Raw genomic sequence first — 21,022 nt, forward strand, 5'->3', positions numbered from 1 at the left:
GAAAAACCGTATATCAAATCTATATCCAGAGTTGAATGTGGAAAGGAAAGTGCGTTATCAATTCTGTAGGATAAAATTGGCACGCAAGAGTAGTGATGGAAATGGGGTATCGTCTGGCTATTTTAAAAGCGCGTTAATTTCCGCAAGAATGTACAACGCGTCCTAACGCGGGATCTCGAATTTGATCGCGTAAATCATGTTATCGCTGACTCTCAATATGAAACCTCTGTGGCTTCTTTGAATGTATTAATTCGCGGACGCCAATTATCCAAGTCGTGATTTGTTCAAACAACTTGGCTATAGTTAGAGGATGCTTAGTTTATAATGGAAATCCATACAATCCCATCTGCAGCATCAAAAACAAAAATTAATAGTCAATTCTATTTCATTTTAATTAAAACTCGATGGATCCATAGCAACATGACTATATTAGGATTCAGAAATATAAAAATTCACAGAAATAAAAAGTAAAAATATCGGTCGAAATAAGCATGAAAGGAAGGAAGAGCACAACAAAATTTCCAAAAAAAGAAGGAATAAATAACAAATACTTCATGGACCATTTCCTAGGATGATGAGGGGTCGAACACTGCCTCTAAACTCTTTGGAATATGGCCATGATGATCTAAATTTCCGGCATCGTTGCCAGCCGAGGATTCCCCATTCCCGTTTACCCCCAGCATGTTCTTCAGCTTTTCGGCAAGCTCGTGCCCAAGCAGTTGGTTGAATCGCCCCCGGGAGTGAGCCAGGAGCCGAGCAGGAGTGTCGAATTCCGCCACCTTACCATCATCCATTACCAGTATCTTGTCCTTTTAACAAAAAGAAAAGGGGGTCAATATACTATTTATTGATAATAGGGTAGAATTCAGAATGATTACCGCTTCTATAATCGTGTTCTGCAGTGAGGTGAACATTAAAAAATAAGAGATCAATTAATTTTACTCTAATCGGACTTTATAGTCTCTATAAGTTCTTACCAAACGTCTAGCTATCATCAGCACTGTATGATCTTTGAAATTCTTTCGTATTGTTTCGCGAATAATCGCATCGGTATGCAAATCTACCGCGCTTGTTGCCTCTATTTACGAAACAATTAGTTCAAGAGAAATTGTTATACAGCCGTAAATAGGTCTATGCACACTAACCGTCAAACACAACAATTCGACTCTTCACCAAAATTGCCCTCGCGATACAGAAGAGCTGTCGTTGACCTAGCGAAAAAGTGCGCCCATTATCTACAACAGGGGTGTCTATTTTCTGCGGCATGGATCGAATTTTCTCGTCCAGGTGAACAGACTTCAGAGCAGACCAGATGGTTTGGTCGTCACATTGGTGGAATGGATCCAGGTTACTACGGATAGTGCCAGAAAAGAGCACCGGTTCTAAGTGGAAAGAGTCAGTAGCTGCAAACATTTGAGCATTAAGATGAAATTCACCTTGAGGGATGACAGCAATCACATTCCGCAGATTACGAAGACCGGCATTGCGGATATCCACGTCATCTATTAAAATCTGGCCTTCACTTGCCTCCACAATGCGGAGCAAGCTAATCAACAGGGTCGTCTTTCCAGAACCTGCTTTTCCTACGATTACCACCTTTTCTTTTGGCTGAATATGAAAAGAGACCTTTTTAAGAACGGCATGGCCATATCGTTGGTATCGCAGCGTGACTTCTTTGTACTCGATCTTGATAATAGTTACGTGGGTCAGATCCAAACCGAATATTTTCGGGGAATTCAAATGTTAGATCCTGATACTCACTTCGCCTTTTTGTGGCCAGTCTTCTGGAATGCCGCTATCCTCGATCACATGCGGCTGTTCAATCGGGATGTTCTTCCCATAGTAACTCAGTTGCTCCACGCTCTCCATTGCCAATTGGGCATCTTGGAGATGTCGAAGTACACGTTGTCCAAAAAGAAGTATCTGCAGGGCATTGGTAAGCGCAAGACCAGCAGTAGCAGCATCCACCTGCCACCACCCAAATTGCCTTTGGAACACAACTAGAAATAGCGCTGAAATGTAGACAAATAGAGAAGCGAGGAAGTCCAAATAGAGGTACAGCCAAGCTTTGACTAATCAAAAGATAAAATTGGTGTTAGAGTGGCAGTGCCAGCTAATCAACGTTCACATTTTACCTTGCATCAATCCGAACAGCGCTCTGTGATTTGTGTCTATCCGATCTAAATTTCGCGCATCGAACGAGGATTCTGCGTGATAGACTCGGATGGTATGAAGTCCCTCAAGCGTAACGGAAAGCAACGAAAAGATGGGACCTTTGCTGTCCGCTATATTAGTGGCCAAAAATCGGTTAGTACTCCATCCAATTATGGAGAAAGTGTCCTAGAAAACTCCTTCATTACCATCAAGCTCCTTGAGTCTGCTCTCGGTGTCAACGGAAAATATCATGAGCAGCCACATCAGCCCTATCAGGACTATTACGGGTCCAAATGCAAATGGCACCACAACACACACAAGAATTACTGCTCCAACAACAATGGGTAACACATGTAGGGTTTGCAGTGCAGCGTCCGTCAGCACATCATCCACCGTGTTTTGATGGCGGGCAAACACACTTAGAATCCTGGCCAGTGGGGTTATATCGAAATAGGACATGGGCGCACGCAGGATACGCTTGAAGATGCGATCATGTAATGCAGCGCTCTTGCGTACCATAACCGCCGTGTACAAAGAATACCGTACAAAAGCGCCCAATAAAATGGCCGCCACCATACCGCCGTATACACCCAAGAAGTACTGCACCGTAATTGGCCCGGCCACTGAGAACTTTAGCCACCAATCACTAACTATTCGCACTGCCTGCACGACGAAAAAGAGAACGATCACGGAAAGCGAGAAAGTTGCGCCAGGGTTTTTACAGATAAACCACCACACCACGGGCCACCCTGTGCGTATTCTCTTCTGTCTCTTTAGAACTACTAAGCCAGTTTCTGGATCGATCGCCGCTGAGAGCACACCCTCTTGTCCACTTAGTGAGTGAATTGTCAACTGGTTTCGCTCAATGGTGCGCTGTGCCGCGCTCATCTCATTAGCACCAGGCGATTGGGGTAGCTGGCTGGGTTCCACGATAATGGAGCCTCGCTCCATCATTTGCGTCAGGGCGATCTCAGGGGGCGGCTGAGTACTTGCCAGAGCATTCAATTGATCATCGCCATGAGCTTCGTGCGAAACGGGCTGAGACATATCCTTTACGTCCGCATTTTGCACAATTGAATTGGGAATCATAGGCTGACTTGAGAGTGTAGGAGACCGATGCGCCAAGGATTCAGGAGCAGAAGAGAGTGTTTCTTCATCTTCTGCCTGGGGTTTCAGGAAGTCGCCTCCACTATCTTCAATCTGATCGTCTAAATCTTCGATCTCTGCAGAGTCTCCAGCAAGAGCGGCGAAGTTTACATCTTTGGCACAAAGCTCGTCATAAGTGCCTTCGTCTTCAAGGCTTCCATCTTTCATATACAGTACATAATCGCAGTGGGAAAGGTATTGTAGTTGATTTGTGACAAACACAACAGCCTTGTTCTAAAAATATGACAGAAATTAGGTCTCAAAAAAAAAATATGCTATAAATACTCTCAATTACCTTCAAGTATTCTTTGATACACTTGTTGAAAATATATTTGCCAACATGAGCATCCATAGAGCTAGTTGATAACATAATAGCAAAGAGTGAGGTGCCGACTCCTAGAAAAACGTCAAATTCAACCTACCTCAATACATCGTCTAATAAAATGATATCGGCGTTGCTATATACAGCTCGAGCAAGGCTCACACGTTGTCGCTGCCCCAGAGTCAGGTTCACTCCTCGATCTCCAATTTCTGTCTCATCTCCTTGCCCAAGGCCTTCAATATCCTTTTTCAGCGCACACACCCGGATCACCTCTCGGTAACGTTCTGGGTCGAAGGGGGCACCAAAGAGAATGTTTTGTCGCAACGTGAGATTGAGAAGGTATGCATCATGTGGCACATATGCGATACGACCATAAACTCGACGAGTACCCGCTGTAATTCGGTTTTGGCCCTATATTTTTGCACGAAAAATTAATATAAGCAATATATGCATTAACAAGTCCACTCTACCCACCATAATAGCAGCCAAAACAGATGACTTCCCGGCGCCCACATCACCCACAATGGCGCACAATTCGCCCTCCCGCAAACGCATAGAAAAGAATGCAACGGACGGCTTCGATGTGCCATCCCATTGTATGTCAACATTATCCTGGAAAATGAATAAAATCAACACCTTACCACTGATTGCTATATACCAAGATAATCACTTACAAAATATACGCGAAGCTTTCCCTTCCCAGGGGGAGTATTTTCCTCAATTTCCCCAAGCGTAGTATCGTCCAAATCTGCAACGCCTTCCTGCCTCAGAAAATCGTCCAATTCACTGAATGAGGTCAATGCACCAAGAGTTGTGCGCACGGCCATAGGGAATATGATAAGCGGATATCGAAACGAGTTGAAAAGAGCCAATGCTATGAATACAGTGCTCGGTCGCATTGCGTCAAAGGATACAAGCCCCAATATACAGAATGCAGCAAGCGCGCACAGGACTGGTACCATGAATACTGTGGCAAAAGTGATGCCCTTGACGCGCAGACTCCAATTAAGCCAACGCAGTTCTTTTGCACGGACTTTGCGCACTCGATCACGAAAATATGGTTCCCAGGCAAAAAATTTGATGAGTCGCATCGCGGTTAGCAGTTCAGACATGAGATGGATACGCTGAGTCGTTGCTGTACTCATTTGCACCTGAATGTAGGTGAGTAAGCGTGCAAAAATAAACTGGAAAACTATTAGGAGGACAATGACGATGAGGGCAGGTAAGGCGGCCACGCGGATTTCCAAAAAGGCGAGTACCAATGCAACTATATGGGGGGTAAAAGTTAGTGAGCTATGGGATGTACAGAGGGCTGGTTAGATCTCTGCTTACTGATGATATCCAATAATGCGCCCCACAACAAATGAAGATTGACACAAGCTTCGGCAACTCTGTTTCAAAATAGAATTCAAGCAAAGCAAATATTAGACTTATTTGCTCCATTTTCTAGAAAATGAAAGAAGATTCACCTATTGCAATGGTCTGCTACGAGGTTGACTATTGGATTCCATAAAAATTGTTACCAATACAATTGAAATGAATCAGTGCATATTCAATAATTACCAACATCCCCGATTCCTCCCTTTAAATAGCTTAATTTCAGACTCTTGCGATAGATGAGGGTCATTAATGCTGCGCGCACTTGGATTCCAATGCGAGTGCACTCGCTTGAGAGCATATTTGAGCATATACTTGCACCTATACTTGCTAGGAACAATCCCACTGCATAGATATGACCCCCAGTTGCGTTTGGATCGTCTTCAGCACGTTCAAAATAGAGAAGCAGCTCACGCAACAGGTAGTATATACTCAAAAACTTGAACACACTCTCGAACAGCTTCCACAAGCCAACAAAAAGGTATCGAGTTCCGAAAGCTCGCCAAAGGGCTCGCAGCAGTGAAGGTTCTCTACATTATTCTTCAGGTTAATTAGATTAAATTAGGTCAATCGTGCAGTATATTACGCTTTGCCCATTTTCTCCGCTTCCCATGACTTCTCAAGAGCATCGCCACATGGACGCGCACGCTCACTCTCCTCAAGATCTAGCTCGGTAAGCTCGAGATCGTAGCGCCGTGAGTATCGCAGTATAGGAAACACCCAGAGGAAAAGCCATCGTGAGAAGATGTTGAGGCCTTTACCGCCGCGAATCATAAATTTCGGAAACTGGGCTGGCGCGGGGACATCTTGCCTCCGGCCGTACCACGACATGTTTTAAGGAACTGGAGAAATAAATAGAGGATTTTTTTTCAGAAAAGGCGAAGAAATAGAGCACTGTACTTTCACAATGGACGAATAGAAGAGGAACGGGGATTAAAGCAAATAAATATATATCTCGATGAAGAAGAGAAAATAAGATGCGAGAATGCCTTAAATACCTCTATAATTGTTGGACGAAGAGGGGAGATAATGCCTCTTTGATAGCGTGTGTAACAGAAAATTAGGATGGGAAAAGGTGGATATAAAGTGATTTATGGAATCTGTTTAAAAAAACTCACCGTTGCATTTGCTAGTTTAAGAAATCCTCCAATCTTTTCTTTACTGCTCAGGTTAGGTTAGTGGGCGATTGGTGCCATATTATGCCCCATAACTTTAATCCGCTGCAGGTTTATCTATTTTCTGTTGATCAATCTTCCCCTCACAATTTTGTTCGTGCTGTTGTAGTAATCTTGGGATGATGTACTAGCATTTCAACATTTCTTCGAAATTATCCATCACGTTAATCTGTATCTGTACAACTAGCTAAATTCTCATCCAAGATTATTTAATTCAGAATACAATGTACGCTTCCCCGCATTATACAAATAGGAGACGGCGAGCTCTTCTCGCATGCTTGCGGTAAGCATTTCTCTGGTTAATTTGGTTTTACTTGTGCAGGAAAGATAATTATCAATACTATTTGCACAAAGATGCCGTGAAAAGAAAGTACGCTGCTGTGGCCAGTTTCCCATGTGTCAGAGATGCAATCTGAGTGGAGCAAAGTGTGTCTACGATGTCGAGCCTTATATGCCACTCTCAACAGAACAGGCCCCGGCTTTTGACGCCAAACTGCACGAAACTGTTCGAAATTTACAGAAACAACTTGATAGCCTCGAAAAAGAGGTCAGAGAGCGTGTCGATTCCACAAAAACAGATAGAGCAAAGAGACAAAGGAGCGATGATAACAGCGTTGCCAGCGAAAGAGTTTGGTTGCAGCAGCGACGGCCTGTGTTAACGAAACCCATTAACTGGAGCGTTACTATGGGGGCGACCGGAGTCAGCGTAGTAACGAATGCACAGAGCTTGACCGATTTATACCGAGCTCTCCGATCGATGATGGGGGACTCTATTCGAATCATACCAACTTCTGTGGGCATACAAAAGCCATACACAAAGCGCATCAAGAGTATGGCAGACGAGGACAAATTTTCTGAAGTTGATGTGGACGAGGAAGATGCAGAGGATGACGAAGATGCATGCCAAGAGAATCGTCCTATGCTCGACTTTTGGAAGTTGACCTACGAATTGAGCGACGGACGTTCATCGCTCGACCTTGAAGATGAGGTTCCAAAGGCCTTTTGCGATTTTCTTGTGGATGTGTTCTTCTGCTGCTACTACAACCGCTGTCCCTTCGTCAACCGCCGTGATTTCTTGCGGCGATACCATGATCCACATGCTACGGACCCAATAGATCCGCTCCTTTTGAACAGTCTTTTTGCCTTTGTGTGCCGTCATGCTTGCACATATCACTCCCATGATATCTCTCCAGAAAAGGCCAACGCCCTTGCAGTGCTTTTCCGAAATCGCGCACGCACGTTACTTGAAGAAGTATATGACCGTCCCAGCCTAACAAGCACGCAAGCACTAATGGTGAATGCATATGTTGTTGCACATGCTGCAAATCCTGGTCTGGCCTTTCTCTACTATAGCCTTGCCATACAACATGCATACGAATTGGCTACACTTGGGCCGCCTGATGGTGGAACCTTCACGCCCCAGGAAAGGGAAATCTTGCGCCGGCTGCTCTGGATGGCTTATATGGCGGATGAAGAACTTGGCACTTGCATTGGCCATGTCACTATCATTGAAGAAGAGGATTTGCTCCCTCTTGGCCTCCCTGAGCCTCTCCCCGAAGAGCTTGAAGACGAGGAGGAGGACTTCGTCGAATATTTCCGTCAGGAAATTGCCCTCATCCAGATTCGTCGACGCATATGGCGCACACTGTTCTCGTCTGGTGTGGAGTTGACGCCTGAGGCTATCCAGAGGTTGGATGATGCGCTTCTAAGATGGATAGAAAACCTCCCGAGCAGATTCGGCTATGTGCGAGGCCAGCCCTATACGAGCATTTGGCCCTCCGCAGCTTCCTGCATGCTGCATGCAATGTTTTATAATGCACGCATCGCAATTTACCAGCCGTATCTTCCGCGCGTGTACCAGTCCCCTCGCAACACTCCCACAAAGCCTTCCTCAACGGCTTCAACCACCGGGCCGACCGCCATTAATTCGGAACAAACATCCCCCTCCACTTTGCCTGATTCCGCATTTGAAGCGCATGCCCTCCGCATCTGCACCGACGCTGCCAACATGCTCTCGTATCTTCTACGAGAGGAGATGCGCCGTGGAATTTGCCTGGTTAATATGGAGTCGGTCGAGGCCTCGAATCGGATCCATTTTGGAAATCTGACCTTGTATCCTGGTTCACGAAGAGCAATCGAGCGCAACTTGCGAAGTAACCTACGGTTTGCTAAAACGTGTGCGGGGTATTTTACTGGCCTGCCGCACTACAGGGCATTCGGTCGCCAAATGGAAGAACAGATGATGCGTGAAGGGATCCCAATCGAGGTCGAGGACGAGAATTTACTTGAGGAAGAGGAGGAAGCTGCAAGAATCGATGGCTCTATAGGAGTGGACACGATGCCGATGGAGGATATAACTACCAGATGTGCCGAGGCAAATATGAGTAAGATTGGCGTGACACTCCCTGCTTCAGCATCCTTACGCATGATGTCTATGGGTGATATTTACTCATCCATAGCTGGAGGTGGTGAAGGCATGGAATGGGCTGGTATGAAGAAGGAGCCAATTTTTGATACACAAAGCTGGACTTGAAAAATGAAACAACATCATATATTTTTTTACCACCACCAAATCATATTTGTGATAACATTCCCCCTAGGCTGTACTTTTTAAATGGATATATCTTCTCTGTTTGGAACTCTTTATTTTTTTCTTTACGTAAATCTGTATAATTAATAAAGGATACTACCTATTTATATTCGATTTCCAATGCTAAGGAAATATTGCAAACTTGTCGTGAATCCTGGCTAGTAAAAGAATACAGAAACCAGATACACGGGAGACTTCTACTCAGCTGTCTACAGAAAAATCCGCGACATGCTTGTAGAGCCACGACTGCATCCTCTGGACTTCTTCGCCCACCAGCTCCGTCAGATCTTCAGATAGGAAATTTGCACGGCCCTCTTCTATGAGATCCAATGTGTCTAACAACATCTCAACCTCTTCATCCGTCGGATGGCCGTGAAAGCAGCCTTTGGCTGGGCTTTTCCGCCCATCCCGCAATTTGCGAAGATTCCGCCCGAGCTCCTCACGGGTAACCTGGGTGTAGGTGATTTGCTTGTGGAGAATTGTACTAAGCTGAAGAGCAATTTGAGAAATGCTGAGTGGCTCTGGTCCCTGCAGTTGGTAGCGTGGTTTTTTCACATATTGACTGCAAGTCATTCTGCTCTCATCTTCGACCATTTTAAGCAAGATAACGCGAAGAGCCCTGGCCACATCGCGTAAATCCACAGGGGCAAACGCACGGTCATTGCCCATCGTCATACGAATACAGTTTTCAGCTCGAATTGCTGGTGCCCAAAGCCAAAGAAGCTGGAATACGAAAGGAACCCGCATAATGGTCAGCCATTGAAGCTGCTCAAATAGAACCTCAATCTCGTGGAATTGCTTTAAACGCCCCACCGGTTGATCAGCTCCAACCACACTTAGGAGAACTGCTCCAATATTTTCCCGCTGTAGCACCCGCATTACAAGTTTCGAGACATTGGTAAGGCTGCTTTCTATCTCAGGTACGTAGACAAGTATTTCTATGCCAGACAAAGCCTCGTTCAGGGTCCTTTCTTCGGAATAGTCGATTTTCCGGAGGTTGGCGCCTTTATTCTCGAGATTTTTGCAGAGCGAAATATCTCGGCAAAGGCAACGTATTTCGGCAAAGTCGTCACCGCGCATTTCAAGTAGATAAGATGCTAAAGTGTTAGCATACGGGTTATCAGTTGAGGCCAAAGCAATGCGTGGGAGGCTACAGGCTGACTCTTCACCCATGGTTTAAGCGATATTTTCAAAGGAAAATGGTTCAAATCCTGAAAAAGTGTAGGATGTGGTGCGTTTATATAGGTGACTCCTTTTGGGTTAGATGTTTCTAAAAGTTTCTAATGCTCGAATTTATTAAGAGAACACGCTTATGCATGCAGGGAGGTTTGAGGCGATGCTGGGAAAACTCTTGTTGTATAACTTCGGCATAATAGTCATCGCATCTCTAACTATTAATTTCGTCTGAATTGTGTTATTTTTTGCCCGCCTTTTCTTTCTTTTTCTTCTCCGTAAAGTAAGGTTGTGTATGTGGAACGTTGGATGCACCTATTAATCCCCTTAATGCCTCTAATTCACGTTTCCATGTCTCCATGCCTTCTTGGCCTAAAGGCGTTTCAAGTATGAGCGGAATACAGTTGGTGCGCAAGTCATTCATTATCAACCGGAACGCCTCCCACCTGGTCGAAATAATTTTAGTCATTTTTCTATTTAAAAAAATAGTAGTTGAAGAGAGGTACCCTATGTGTCCCTGACCTAGATTTGCGTGTCGATCGCGCTTTGATCCGAGCTCAGTCAGCGAGTCATTGAGGTGCATGCCACGGAGGTAACCACCAAGATATTTGTCGAACTCCTTCATTGTATCCTCATAAGTTTCTTTTGTTCTAATATCGTATCCCTGTCATAATAGGGGTTTAATGGATATGGTAAAAGAGAATAGAAAACGGAAAAATATATTACAGCCGCAAACATGTGGCAGGTATCCAGGCACACTCCTACGCGCGACTTTTCCTTGACATTGTCTATTATGGCTCGAAGCTCTTGGAAACGCGAGCCAACGACATGCCCAGCCCCAGCCTGCAAAGGAAAAAATATTGAATGGAGCATATCTTGATATTGAAATAGCTTTTATGCCCACCATATTTTCTAAAACACAAACTACTTCTTTGGTTGCTTTATGCGCCCGATTGATGTTTTCTGCGATGTATTTTATGGATTCTTCTGTACTACAAGCTCCAACCGTCGATCCGGGGCTACAATATTCTAGAAATATCAGAATGATGTGGATCTTTTTGTGATTTATCTGCATGCTCACTGAAAATTATAGAATCGTAATCCCAGCATTTCACATCGCTTCAGATCGTCCAGGAAATTATTATATGATTTTTCTCGTTTTTCTTCGTCTGGGTTCCCTAAATTGATTAAATAGCTCCCATGAGGCAATATTGAATTGTTGCAAATGGAATGTGACGAGCACGCCTCGCGGAAGAGTGCGACTTGGGAGGAGGTTAGAGGAGGGGAGCTCCATTTGCGCTGAGATTTGAGAAAGAGAGCAAATGCATTTGCCCTTTTAAGTGCAATAGCTTTCGTGGAAATCAGTACAAGCAAGGCAAATCTAGAGAATGGAAAGAGGGGGCGTATTACCCTATCTCAATGCTATTCCCTACAGCATTATGTACTCCTCCTGCAGCCGAAACATGTGCCCCGATCAATTTGGGTAGCTTGGATATAGCAGGCATGGATCCTGATGATTTTTTTCTCTTGTTTTGACGATTCAGTGATGGTGTGGATTCAAGAAATGCAATGATAATAGTGTCAAAATCCCTTTGTTCCTCGATAAGAAGCGGTGGGATTCTAAATCTAGACATGTCTATGAACAGCGTAAAAAATACAAGCAAGGGCAAGTCACGAGCTCGATCGTTTTTAATCTTTATATTTTCCTTAGTGTTCCAAAAAATTATTTCGTGTAAAAAAGACTCCAGCATTTCTAATTCTCTATCCAATGGATAAGGAAGCATCGAGTAATATATCAGATTTCTCCTAGATATTCTACTAAAATGTGATTAGTAGCTAACGAAATATATCATTAAATCTACCGCGATAATAATAGATACAGCTCCTGAAGCCGTGCCTCATCCAGCAAGCTTCATTCCTCCATCGCGTATCCGGTAAGGAATGTTTTTTTTTTCTTCCCATTTAATTTTGCGCTCATCTTTGGCATACTAGACATGAGTGGTTCCAGAACGACGAGTTTATCACTGTTAGCGTATTCATCAAGAATGCTTCTAAAGACAAAGTAGAGGTCAACATTGGCAAACAATCTGTAAGAATCGATTCAAATATATCACGCTTTATATTCACTTGGCTCACGTAAATGCATTTTTAAAGCTTTCCGTAACTATCAAGCTCCCAACTGGATCCGACTTCTCTCTTGAGCTCGATCCATTAGCACACGAGATTATCCCTTCTGAGAGCAAACATGAGGTGCTCTCAACCAAAATCGAAATTAAGCTTAAGAAGGCATTTGCTGGGATAAAGTGGGGTGCTCTTGAGGGCGAGGATAAATTGTTTCCCACGCCAACTCCTCCCAACTCCTCCTCAACCTCTACTGCTCCTTTTACCTATCCAACCTCGTCTAAGAAGGGCCCCAAGAACTGGGATAAAATCGACGTGGACGAGGAAAAACCTGAGGGAGATGCGGCGTTGCAAGCTCTCTTTCAACAGATCTACAAGGATGCTGATGAAGATACAAGGAGAGCAATGATCAAGAGCTATGTAGAGAGTGGAGGGACATGTCTTTCCACTAATTGGAATGAGGTCGGGAACAAGCGCGTGGAAGCTAAACCGCCGGAGGGCATGATCGCAAAGAAGGTACAAGGAAATTTAAAATGAATTGAATTGGTATAAAGAGTCAGGAAAGGTACTGACGGGTGTTTCTACTTTCTATAGTATGATGTGTAGCGATGAGAACTTGTTCGTGAATAAATATTTGTTTCTCATTTGACTGTAGCCTTCAACTCAGAACTTTGCTTATTTTCATGTATATATTATGGGTTCGATTTTAATGAAGTTGAAGAATTACCAAACTATATGTACAAACTTCCGGCAGCTTCAGAAGAAGCATGTCCCTTTGGATTGAAGGATGATTTTGCTCTGTTTTCAAACTTGGTTTGAATGCCTAGGCTACTCGCAGCGGCTGCAAGCTGAGTGGTGGTTTCGTCCTGCGGGGAAATCGATACGAGAGCACAAGCTGGGTGGCCACGAATTTCCGCCTATAACGATACCGTAAACTAATGAATGAACTAGCACCATAAAAATATGAAGCAGAAATTCATTACATAGGAGAGAACAGTCGCACCCAAACCGCTAAGGAAGTTTGGAGGCAACAGTTGAGGAACCTGTAGTGATTTTGTCCACCCGGAAGTTTCAAGTCGCCTTATCAAGAAATCCCCAGCCCTTTCATCCGAGATATAGCCCTGCCAAAGAGAATCCACCACAACAATACTACAGGAAAATTATTGATAAATAGAGAAACTTGTGGCCACTATCCAATAGATTCGCGATACTATACCTCTGGACTTCTACTTTTTCTAGCAGTTCTACCACCCATCGGTCCTCCTCATATCTTCTTTCTTCTCCTACAAAACCTCTCTCCTTGAAACATAGAATAAGCTCCTCTCCGTTCGATTTTAATTCCGCATAAATTTGATCTTCGTTCTTCACTTCTCCTATCATCTCTCCATCAGTAGTAGTCATTCCAGAGCAATCGACAATGAGCGTTTTGAATTTTTTCTGTGGTAGCGCGGGTATATTGACGGGACTAGAGGGAGAAATAAGATCGGGCTCGTCATCGGATTCATCCAGTGTATAGCGTGGGGCCGGAGCGTAATCGAAGTCCTATAGAGGAGAAGATGCATTACTACGATTGAATGGACTAAATTGCCATGTGAGTATAGCTCACCATTATTGTAGAAAAGTATACAAGTTTATCAAAGGGAAAGCGGAGCCGTGTGTAATTTATCCTTATCCAATGCTAAATACGCGTAATTCAACCCTAGATTCGTCATCAGATTACGTTCATTAAATTTCCAGTTGCATAAAAAAAAATACGACTAATAAAATAGGCTAAAAAAGATAATAGCTCCGGGAAGAGTTGAGAAACGACAATACACTTTCGGGGAGCGGGGGTGATGAAGACATAGGCCATAAATACTGGCTATGAGACTGCAACTCCTTTCTCACAGCCGATAACATATGCTTTCAATGTAGCTGTATTAATCGAATTTAATACTAATAATTATAGGTTTTTCAGGAATAAATAAGTATAAAATAGATCGAAAGTTTTAAGTAGCCGTTAAACTACAGACGGATATTGACGGTAGATATCGCTGCATAGATCATCATAGCTATTTCTTCTTCTTTTCATCTTGCTGCTCTTTCAATTCTCCAAAGGATCTTAAGCTTCTCCGCAGTCCCTCTGCCAGATCTATCTTGGGATCGTATCCAAGCAAGCGCCTTGCTTTTTCGATGTTCAAGTATCTTGGTCGCGTGGCGTGGCGGATATTCGCGCGTGTTAAACCGGGCGTCGCGGCCTTGCCGGTGATTTTGGCCTTTATTTCCCCGACGATCTCAATGAAGAACGCGAGAACGAGAGAGACATGGTATGGGATGACTATGGGGGTAAAGTGAATGCCCATGAGGGCCCAGACCATATGGGCGAAATCCCAAAAGTAGATAGGGGTGCCATTTGTGATGTTGAATATCTATGGATGCAGTAATCTATCTTGTTAAACTACTCTTTGATAAATTAATGCTGTTTGAAGGTGTTACCTGGCCATTGACCTCCTCCACTGCAATCAGCTTCTCGGCAGCAAGCAAATGGGCCTCGGCCAAATTCTCCACATAGGTAAAATCGGACAGGGCGGTGTTGTTTCCAATTTGGAAGCGATGCTGGTTATTTTTGGCGACTTGAATCATTCTAGGAATCGCCAAACGATCATGAGGACCGAAGATTCCTGTAGGTCTAATGACGGCGGAATATAGAACAGGTGGATCATTGGCAGCAACTACAAGCCTTTCCGCCTCGGCCTAACATATGAATGGATATCGTGTGAAATGATTTCATCAATAAAATCTTCCTATGAGTAATCTATACCTTGGAAGCGCTATAGTCATCAATGTGCACGTCGGGGTATGGAGTTGTCTCATCACCATTGACCATCTTTGGCTCTCCCGCCTGGAAGATAACACTTCCAGAACTCGTGTATACCAATTTCTTCACACCCGCCTCCCTGCATGCTTTTATCACGTTTTGTGTTCCAAGAATGTTAACTTGGTAGAGTATCTCCTTCCCAGCGGTAAATAGAGGTGATGCTGTGTGGATGACGACAGAGATGTCCTTGCACGAAGAGACAACGTCTTCATACTTGCGAAGGTCACCCACGATGTATTCCACATTGGGAGTGTCGCCCGCGTTCAGGTCGAAGACGACAATTCGATCGACAAGGGAAGGGGACTCGGATCGTTTGATAACAAGCTGGTCAACGATATGCCGGCCGAGGAAACCATTGCCACCAACAACAAGGTAGCTTTCTGCCATGTTTTTTTACGAGATGATTAAAGACTATATTTAAAGTGGATTTACGCAAGGACGAGTTCTCTAAGTCCTGGATGGCGGGTTCGGATCGATGTTTTGTGGCGCAGAAATCGGGTTCAAGTAGAGAAGCAACCTGAAAAACGATATTGACTTAAAATCGAGAGTCTGACATGACAGAGGAGAGCGAGAGGCCCACAAGAGCAGAAATTACAGAGGGCAAAGTATCTACTGTGACAACACAAAAGACCTCTATTTATTGTGGTACTTTTTTTCTGACTATGTGATCTCCTAATTAGATGAAACGGCACTTTATGACCGTCAAATTCGACTATGGGGGCTAGATGCACAGCAGCGGTAAATGCTTAAGATTCAGCTACCCATCTGTCTAATTTGCACTCATATTTTACCTCCCATGGTTGGAAAGTATGCGAAATGCCAGTATATTGGTTGCAGGCTGTGGAGGTCTCTCCGCCGAAACATGCAAAAATCTGGTCCTCGCTGGAATCGGAGCCCTTACATTGCTGGATGATGCAAAGGTGGCGGAAGAAGATTTGGGTGCAAATTTCTTTTTGGAGCTGAAAGATATTGGAAGTCCGGTACATGAAGAGCTGTGTACTTCTCTGTTTGGTTGAGACACTAATATTATGACGTTGAACAGAGAGCTCTAGCTGTTTCGAAGCGCGTGCAAACCCTTAATCCACGCGTAGCCATTAACGTTGATGAGGGGAATATTGCTGATAAATCTGAAGAATATTTTAAGAAGTTTGATCTTGTATGCGTGTGTGATGGCGATTTGGAGACACTGGTAAACTATTTCTTACCCAAGTTACCAAAGTCAAAACACAGGATGAATCTGATATGCTCCTTGGTGCTCTCGCTTCAAAGTTTCGCGTTAACGATATCTGTCGTAAGATGGATAAAAAATTCTATGCTGCAGCTTGCTTTGGGTTCTACGGCTACATTTTTGCGGATTTGAACCATCATGTGTTCATCGAGTGAGTAGAGGTTGCTAAGGAATTTCCCATTGCCTACTTATGTCCCCCTGTTTTCAGCGAATGGAAGGAGACAAAATCAGAGGAGACGGTCATCCAACGCGTCAAAAAAGTGCAAGATTACGTTAGCCTGCGCGACGCGCTTGCGAAAACTTGGCACGGAATGAGTGCGCGCGTTCTCCGAAGACGGTCGAGTCCGATATTCTTTGGCGTGCACAGTGAGTTGATGTTAAAAGATGGGCCTGCAATAGCTAGCTAATACGCTGTTGAATAGTTCTTTGGATATTCCAGCAAGAAAATGGATGCTTGCCAACCTTGGATGACCCAGAACACATTTCGAAATTAAAGGCTCTAAGGGATGAACTTTTGACTTCCAAGGGAGTAGATCCTAATTTCGTAGACGATGCGCTACTAGAGTAATTCCGAATCATCCTTGACCCAGCAAGCTTGCCTGAAATGGACTAATATGCTCTCCTATTATTAGACAAATCGCTCGAAGTGCGAGAGCAGAGATATCACCTGCATGTGCTGTGGTAGGAGGTATGCTTGCTCAGGATATATTGTATGTACTCTCAGCGAAAGGGCAGCCAATATGGAATTGGTTTGCTTTTGGGGGAATGGAGGGAGTAGGTATTGTGCTAAGACTTGAAAGTGGAGGAGAAAGTAATTAGTTAACATGGGTTGCTCATAGATGTGAATAAATTTTAATAAGAAAAAGAGTAAGCAAACATTGTCTGCAAATTATTTATTGTGGAACGGGAGGGGGAGGGTCTTGGAAAAATATATGAGGAGACAAAAAATATAATGTAGAAAACTCGAGAAGCGAGGAAGAGGAAGCGGTGATAAATTTATGCAAGCTCAGTTCATTTGTATACTGCAAGTGTATAATTTCCCTGGCTTCTGATCAACACCCGCATACCTTCAGCCTCAACTGATATAGTTGGGGAGCTCTTGCTGTCATTAGCGCCTCCAGCTACCGAACGGGAGTGCAATTCTTTTGCATAGGAGGCGATAGCGGAAATGAATGGTGCAGCAGAGGGGTTAGCCGATCCGCGTGCTGAATTAGGCAAACATTAGTATAAGAGTCCGAGAGTATATGATAGGGTAGAAAGGCGTCATTACTGCTGATGCAGAGTCCTTGCTCGTCAGAAACTAGCACACCTTGTACGTCATCCTTGCTTGCTCTTGGGAAGAAGGTCAGAAGAGAGATTGCATTGATTAGCCAGGAGGATATGCTAGACTTACATCCGATCAAGTACGGTATCCAGTGCGTCTTCCATAGTGATTTTAATCTTGAAGTGCTAGATTGAAAGATATATATGTGTAGAAGCCCTTTTTCGTGATTGTGAAATCAGAAAAAAATACGGGAATCCCGCATTAGGAATATCTGAATCGTATTTTTATACCAAAGAAAGAGTGCAGCAAAGTCCGAGCAAATCCTTTGGTTCAAGGTTGATACCAGCCTCGGGTTAGCCTACACATGGTATCTGTCCAATATTCAAGGGCCTCAGACCAACTCCATTCCTCTCACCTTGAGCGAAACTGTGCAAGTAGACCATAGCTAAGGATCATAATATCTGAAGAGGAATGCTCTATCGCTATCCATGACTTTATAATCGCTTCTGTCTGAGTGTAGTTTGATACTGCTGCAGCCAAAAACGTGATATTAAGCAACGAAGTGTGCTTCTAAGCGACACATAGAGGCTACACTTTCACTTGCACTGAACACCTTCTAGCCTAGGAGAACACAGTGAACTCATGTTTGAGCAAGTCTCAAGACGTTTAATAGTCACATAATAATTCCATATTGGTGTCAATTGAAGTATCGGATATCCATCATCTATAAATCGAAAATTATGTGGAGATAATTATACTAGTGCAATAAAATGAATGACCCCAAACTTAAATTAGATATTCCAAGCCGTTTCCTACCCCCATCCTACCCCTCTCCGCAATCCCTTAAAAAAGGTTGTATTTACACGGAAAGCATCAAGCCCACCTCCACCAAGTTCTCAAATGGAATTCCAAGCAGGTCTTCGAGAGCCTGTCCACTGGCGCCACCTTGGTCAAAAGCACCAAACACCCTTTCAAGCATGAGTCGCCGCAGCGTACTTGAACCGGTGCGGGCACAGAGTGTGATTCGGCCCAACACAAATGTAACGCCGAGATTGGCTGCTCGGTGGATCGTGCTCACCTCTCTTTCTATCCCCTCAGACAACGCTTTCTCGGTCTTTTTATGAGACTCCTCCCTGGAACTCGATAATAGCGGAGTCGTAAAGAGTGGCCCACTCCGCAACATCTTTTCAATTTCCTCTACACATCGCCTTGCCAGCTCCAGGCCATCCTCCTGCAGTCGATCCAAGTATCCAATCCGAAGAGTGCACCGGTAAAAGTGCTGGAGCGGCAGCCGCGTCACAAGCAAACGCTCGCGCGGGTGAACATAGGGGATGGCTACGTGGTGGACATGCAGCATCAGCACAACCTCGGGAATGGCAAAGAAATGGTTCACAAAATGACGAAAACTGAAAGGAATGCCATCCTCTGCGTCTGCGCAGAAAATCGCCATTCCCGGCGTTCGTATTGCCGTGACGCCGTTTTGGAGAAGGAGATTTTCAGTAGGATGCTTGTCAGTCATTTTTTTATCATGCGGCTTGCACCTGTCGTCCTTGCCAGCATCACCGAGCTTGACACGGTGGTTTTCATTCGTGTCCATTGTGTCTTCGTCAGCTTTGCTGGGGTCGGATGAGTAATTAGAGTACGATTGCTCCATAAACATGTGGTTGAACCGGCATTGGAACTTTTCCTCGTTTTGGGTCTTTAGACTTGACCCCCACCTCCATATGCCCATGATAATGGTGAGGATAATGGCAAGCGTCAATGGCAGCCAGCCTCCATTGATAAACTTGAGGCAAGCGGATGACAGGAGGAGCCCGTCGATGAAGAGGAAAGTGACGGCAAAACTCCCGATGACCCAGTAGCTCAGATCCCAAATGATATTCATGACCAAGGAAACGAAAGTGGTGGTAAGGACCATTTCTCCTAGAGAGGATAGCACTGGATGAGAAAACAAGGTATCCAACAAAAGGACGAGGTATTTACCCGCGACAGCCAGACCATATGCGTTCGTCAACCTAGAAGACTCCTTGAAAGTGATGACCACCAACAAACTCAGCGTCAGCAGCAGATATGAAACCATGGGGATATACACCTGCCCACGAATTAATGAAGTATGCTTGATGCGCAATCGGGGGAAGCAATCGAGCGCAATCGCTGCGCGCACCAGTGAAAAGCAAGCCGAAATCATGGCCTGAGAGGCAATGATGGTCGCCATCGTTGCAAACGCAAACATGGGCCAGTATACGGCGTGAGGAACCGTGAGCCAGAAGGTATTTTCCACGAGCGATGGGTCGTCCACCAGCCTTGCAGCTTGCCCCGCATACACCACAATGAGAGTCGGATACACCACTGCCATGCTAGACAGCTGGATCGCAGAGCGAGAAAAATGACCCATATCAGCAAATAATGCCTCCACGCCCGTGACTGCAAGCAGAACCCCGCCCAGCCGTTGCCAGGCGGAGCTGCCATTGTTTACGAAGAGCCGGATCAGGTACAAAGGATTGATGGCACGCATAATTTCGGGGTGATGCGTTATGTTATAGAGCCCCACGAAAAAGAGCAGGAGCAGCCAGCATGTAACGATGGGTGCAAAAATGGAGGAAATCCGATCGGTTCCCATGCGCTGTGAGAGGAACAGGCAGGTGATCACAGTGCATGTCAGTGGCACAACGAGGGGTTGCAGAGAAGGAACTGAATGCATAGGATGGATTAGCACTGAGGAACTTTGAAACCAGGCATTGAAGGCAGTATTACCTTTGATTTCCAGGCCCTCTACCGCCGCAAGAACAGAGACTGCAGGCGTCAGCAAACCATCGCCGACCATCAAAGCAGCCCCAAAGAGCACGGTCCCTCTCAGCAAGGTTTGGAGGCGGCGGCTCTTCGAAAGGAGTTGGCGAAGAGGATTGCGACGCGAGAAGTCACCCGTATCATAGTTGGTGAGGGTGAGGTCGTGAAGATCCAGTTTCCCTTTCACGGGAATATCGCAATGCCTAAGTGAGAAAAGATATGAGAGACTGGAACTTCGTAATTCCCACACTTGAGATTACCTGCACAGCAGCGAAAACAGGGAGAAAATGCCCCCCTCACCATTATCGTCACATTGAAGCACAATCAATGAATACTTAACCACCAGAATAAGTGTTAAGGACCAGAATATCAACGAAAAAGACCCGTATACATCTTCTTTTTCTGGAACCGTGGAGAAGACGGCGGAGAATACATAGAGAGGAGAAGTTGTGATATCACCTACGTATTAATAGAAACCGCACACTCAACAATGGTCCATCATCCTCCCCTCTACACTGATTCTAATCCAAATACCATAAATAATTCCTATGCTCTTGTATGCGAGGACTAATACGTTGGCATAAGATAGAGGCTAGAGGCAACATTCATTGGATCGGTTTAGAATAATGGTGAAATGGAATGGCAATATATTATCATAGAGAATCACCTGCCCGTAATGATCGGCAAGCTCAAAATCAATATTCATTCCCTGACGAAACACAGACTTGGGGAAATGAAGGAGGGGAAAGATTTCACGGACAGCTCTTAATATTTCTAACACCTCAGATCAAATTGGATTTTTATTGTGGCCAATCGATAAAGAGGGTA

At 44.6% G+C, this 21,022-nt stretch overlaps 10 protein-coding genes across 10 annotated transcripts; 3 read left to right on the forward strand and 7 right to left on the reverse strand.

Moving 5' to 3' along the window:
• Positions 1-566: 566 nt before the first annotated feature.
• On the reverse strand, positions 567-5,830 carry VTP21DRAFT_1834 (uncharacterized protein; the record flags this gene model as incomplete). The annotated part of the gene is made up of 16 exons (XM_069391964.1): positions 567-809; positions 879-896; positions 978-1,078; positions 1,146-1,382; positions 1,437-1,686; positions 1,762-2,072; positions 2,136-2,285; positions 2,361-3,534; positions 3,596-3,656; positions 3,723-4,033; positions 4,097-4,234; positions 4,297-4,889; positions 4,955-5,013; positions 5,092-5,119; positions 5,186-5,529; positions 5,586-5,830. 16 exons carry the CDS (start codon positions 5,828-5,830, stop codon positions 567-569), a joined length of 4,263 nt encoding a protein of 1,420 aa, XP_069251170.1.
• Positions 5,831-6,398: 568 nt separating this feature from the next.
• VTP21DRAFT_1835 (uncharacterized protein) lies at positions 6,399-8,707 on the forward strand (the record flags this gene model as incomplete). The annotated part of the gene is made up of 2 exons (XM_069391965.1): positions 6,399-6,457; positions 6,529-8,707. The coding sequence occupies 2 exons, from the start codon at positions 6,399-6,401 to the stop codon at positions 8,705-8,707; spliced, it is 2,238 nt and encodes a 745-aa protein (XP_069251171.1).
• Positions 8,708-8,965: 258 nt separating this feature from the next.
• Positions 8,966-9,937, reverse strand: VTP21DRAFT_1836 (uncharacterized protein; the record flags this gene model as incomplete). Its single annotated transcript, XM_069391966.1, has 1 exon — positions 8,966-9,937. One exon carries the CDS (start codon positions 9,935-9,937, stop codon positions 8,966-8,968), a length of 972 nt encoding a protein of 323 aa, XP_069251172.1.
• Positions 9,938-10,178: 241 nt separating this feature from the next.
• Positions 10,179-11,442, reverse strand: VTP21DRAFT_1837 (uncharacterized protein; the record flags this gene model as incomplete). The annotated part of the gene is made up of 6 exons (XM_069391967.1): positions 10,179-10,383; positions 10,444-10,601; positions 10,664-10,780; positions 10,842-10,956; positions 11,019-11,270; positions 11,348-11,442. The coding sequence occupies 6 exons, from the start codon at positions 11,440-11,442 to the stop codon at positions 10,179-10,181; spliced, it is 942 nt and encodes a 313-aa protein (XP_069251173.1).
• A 263-nt stretch (positions 11,443-11,705) lies between these two features.
• VTP21DRAFT_1838 (uncharacterized protein) lies at positions 11,706-12,595 on the forward strand (the record flags this gene model as incomplete). The annotated part of the gene is made up of 4 exons (XM_069391968.1): positions 11,706-11,724; positions 11,814-11,871; positions 11,930-12,026; positions 12,092-12,595. The coding sequence occupies 4 exons, from the start codon at positions 11,706-11,708 to the stop codon at positions 12,593-12,595; spliced, it is 678 nt and encodes a 225-aa protein (XP_069251174.1).
• A 194-nt stretch (positions 12,596-12,789) lies between these two features.
• On the reverse strand, positions 12,790-13,667 carry VTP21DRAFT_1839 (uncharacterized protein; the record flags this gene model as incomplete). Its single annotated transcript, XM_069391969.1, has 4 exons — positions 12,790-12,975; positions 13,042-13,207; positions 13,275-13,600; positions 13,665-13,667. The coding sequence occupies 4 exons, from the start codon at positions 13,665-13,667 to the stop codon at positions 12,790-12,792; spliced, it is 681 nt and encodes a 226-aa protein (XP_069251175.1).
• Positions 13,668-14,109: 442 nt separating this feature from the next.
• VTP21DRAFT_1840 (uncharacterized protein) lies at positions 14,110-15,302 on the reverse strand (the record flags this gene model as incomplete). Its single annotated transcript, XM_069391971.1, has 3 exons — positions 14,110-14,466; positions 14,534-14,791; positions 14,859-15,302. The coding sequence occupies 3 exons, from the start codon at positions 15,300-15,302 to the stop codon at positions 14,110-14,112; spliced, it is 1,059 nt and encodes a 352-aa protein (XP_069251176.1).
• Positions 15,303-15,469: 167 nt separating this feature from the next.
• VTP21DRAFT_1841 (uncharacterized protein) lies at positions 15,470-16,962 on the forward strand (the record flags this gene model as incomplete). The annotated part of the gene is made up of 8 exons (XM_069391972.1): positions 15,470-15,515; positions 15,596-15,653; positions 15,724-15,895; positions 15,958-16,104; positions 16,185-16,294; positions 16,352-16,509; positions 16,566-16,707; positions 16,776-16,962. 8 exons carry the CDS (start codon positions 15,470-15,472, stop codon positions 16,960-16,962), a joined length of 1,020 nt encoding a protein of 339 aa, XP_069251177.1.
• Positions 16,963-17,154: 192 nt separating this feature from the next.
• Positions 17,155-17,571, reverse strand: VTP21DRAFT_1842 (uncharacterized protein; the record flags this gene model as incomplete). Its single annotated transcript, XM_069391973.1, has 3 exons — positions 17,155-17,348; positions 17,414-17,475; positions 17,537-17,571. 3 exons carry the CDS (start codon positions 17,569-17,571, stop codon positions 17,155-17,157), a joined length of 291 nt encoding a protein of 96 aa, XP_069251178.1.
• A 695-nt stretch (positions 17,572-18,266) lies between these two features.
• Positions 18,267-20,900, reverse strand: VTP21DRAFT_1843 (uncharacterized protein; the record flags this gene model as incomplete). Its single annotated transcript, XM_069391974.1, has 6 exons — positions 18,267-19,330; positions 19,391-20,098; positions 20,162-20,397; positions 20,455-20,653; positions 20,729-20,786; positions 20,862-20,900. The coding sequence occupies 6 exons, from the start codon at positions 20,898-20,900 to the stop codon at positions 18,267-18,269; spliced, it is 2,304 nt and encodes a 767-aa protein (XP_069251179.1).
• Positions 20,901-21,022: the final 122 nt, after the last annotated feature.

This window comes from Calcarisporiella thermophila, assembly GCF_041956535.1.
Source record: "Calcarisporiella thermophila strain CBS 279.70 unplaced genomic scaffold VTP21scaffold_12, whole genome shotgun sequence".
NCBI classification, from domain to species: Eukaryota; Fungi; Calcarisporiellomycota; class Calcarisporiellomycetes; order Calcarisporiellales; family Calcarisporiellaceae; genus Calcarisporiella; species Calcarisporiella thermophila.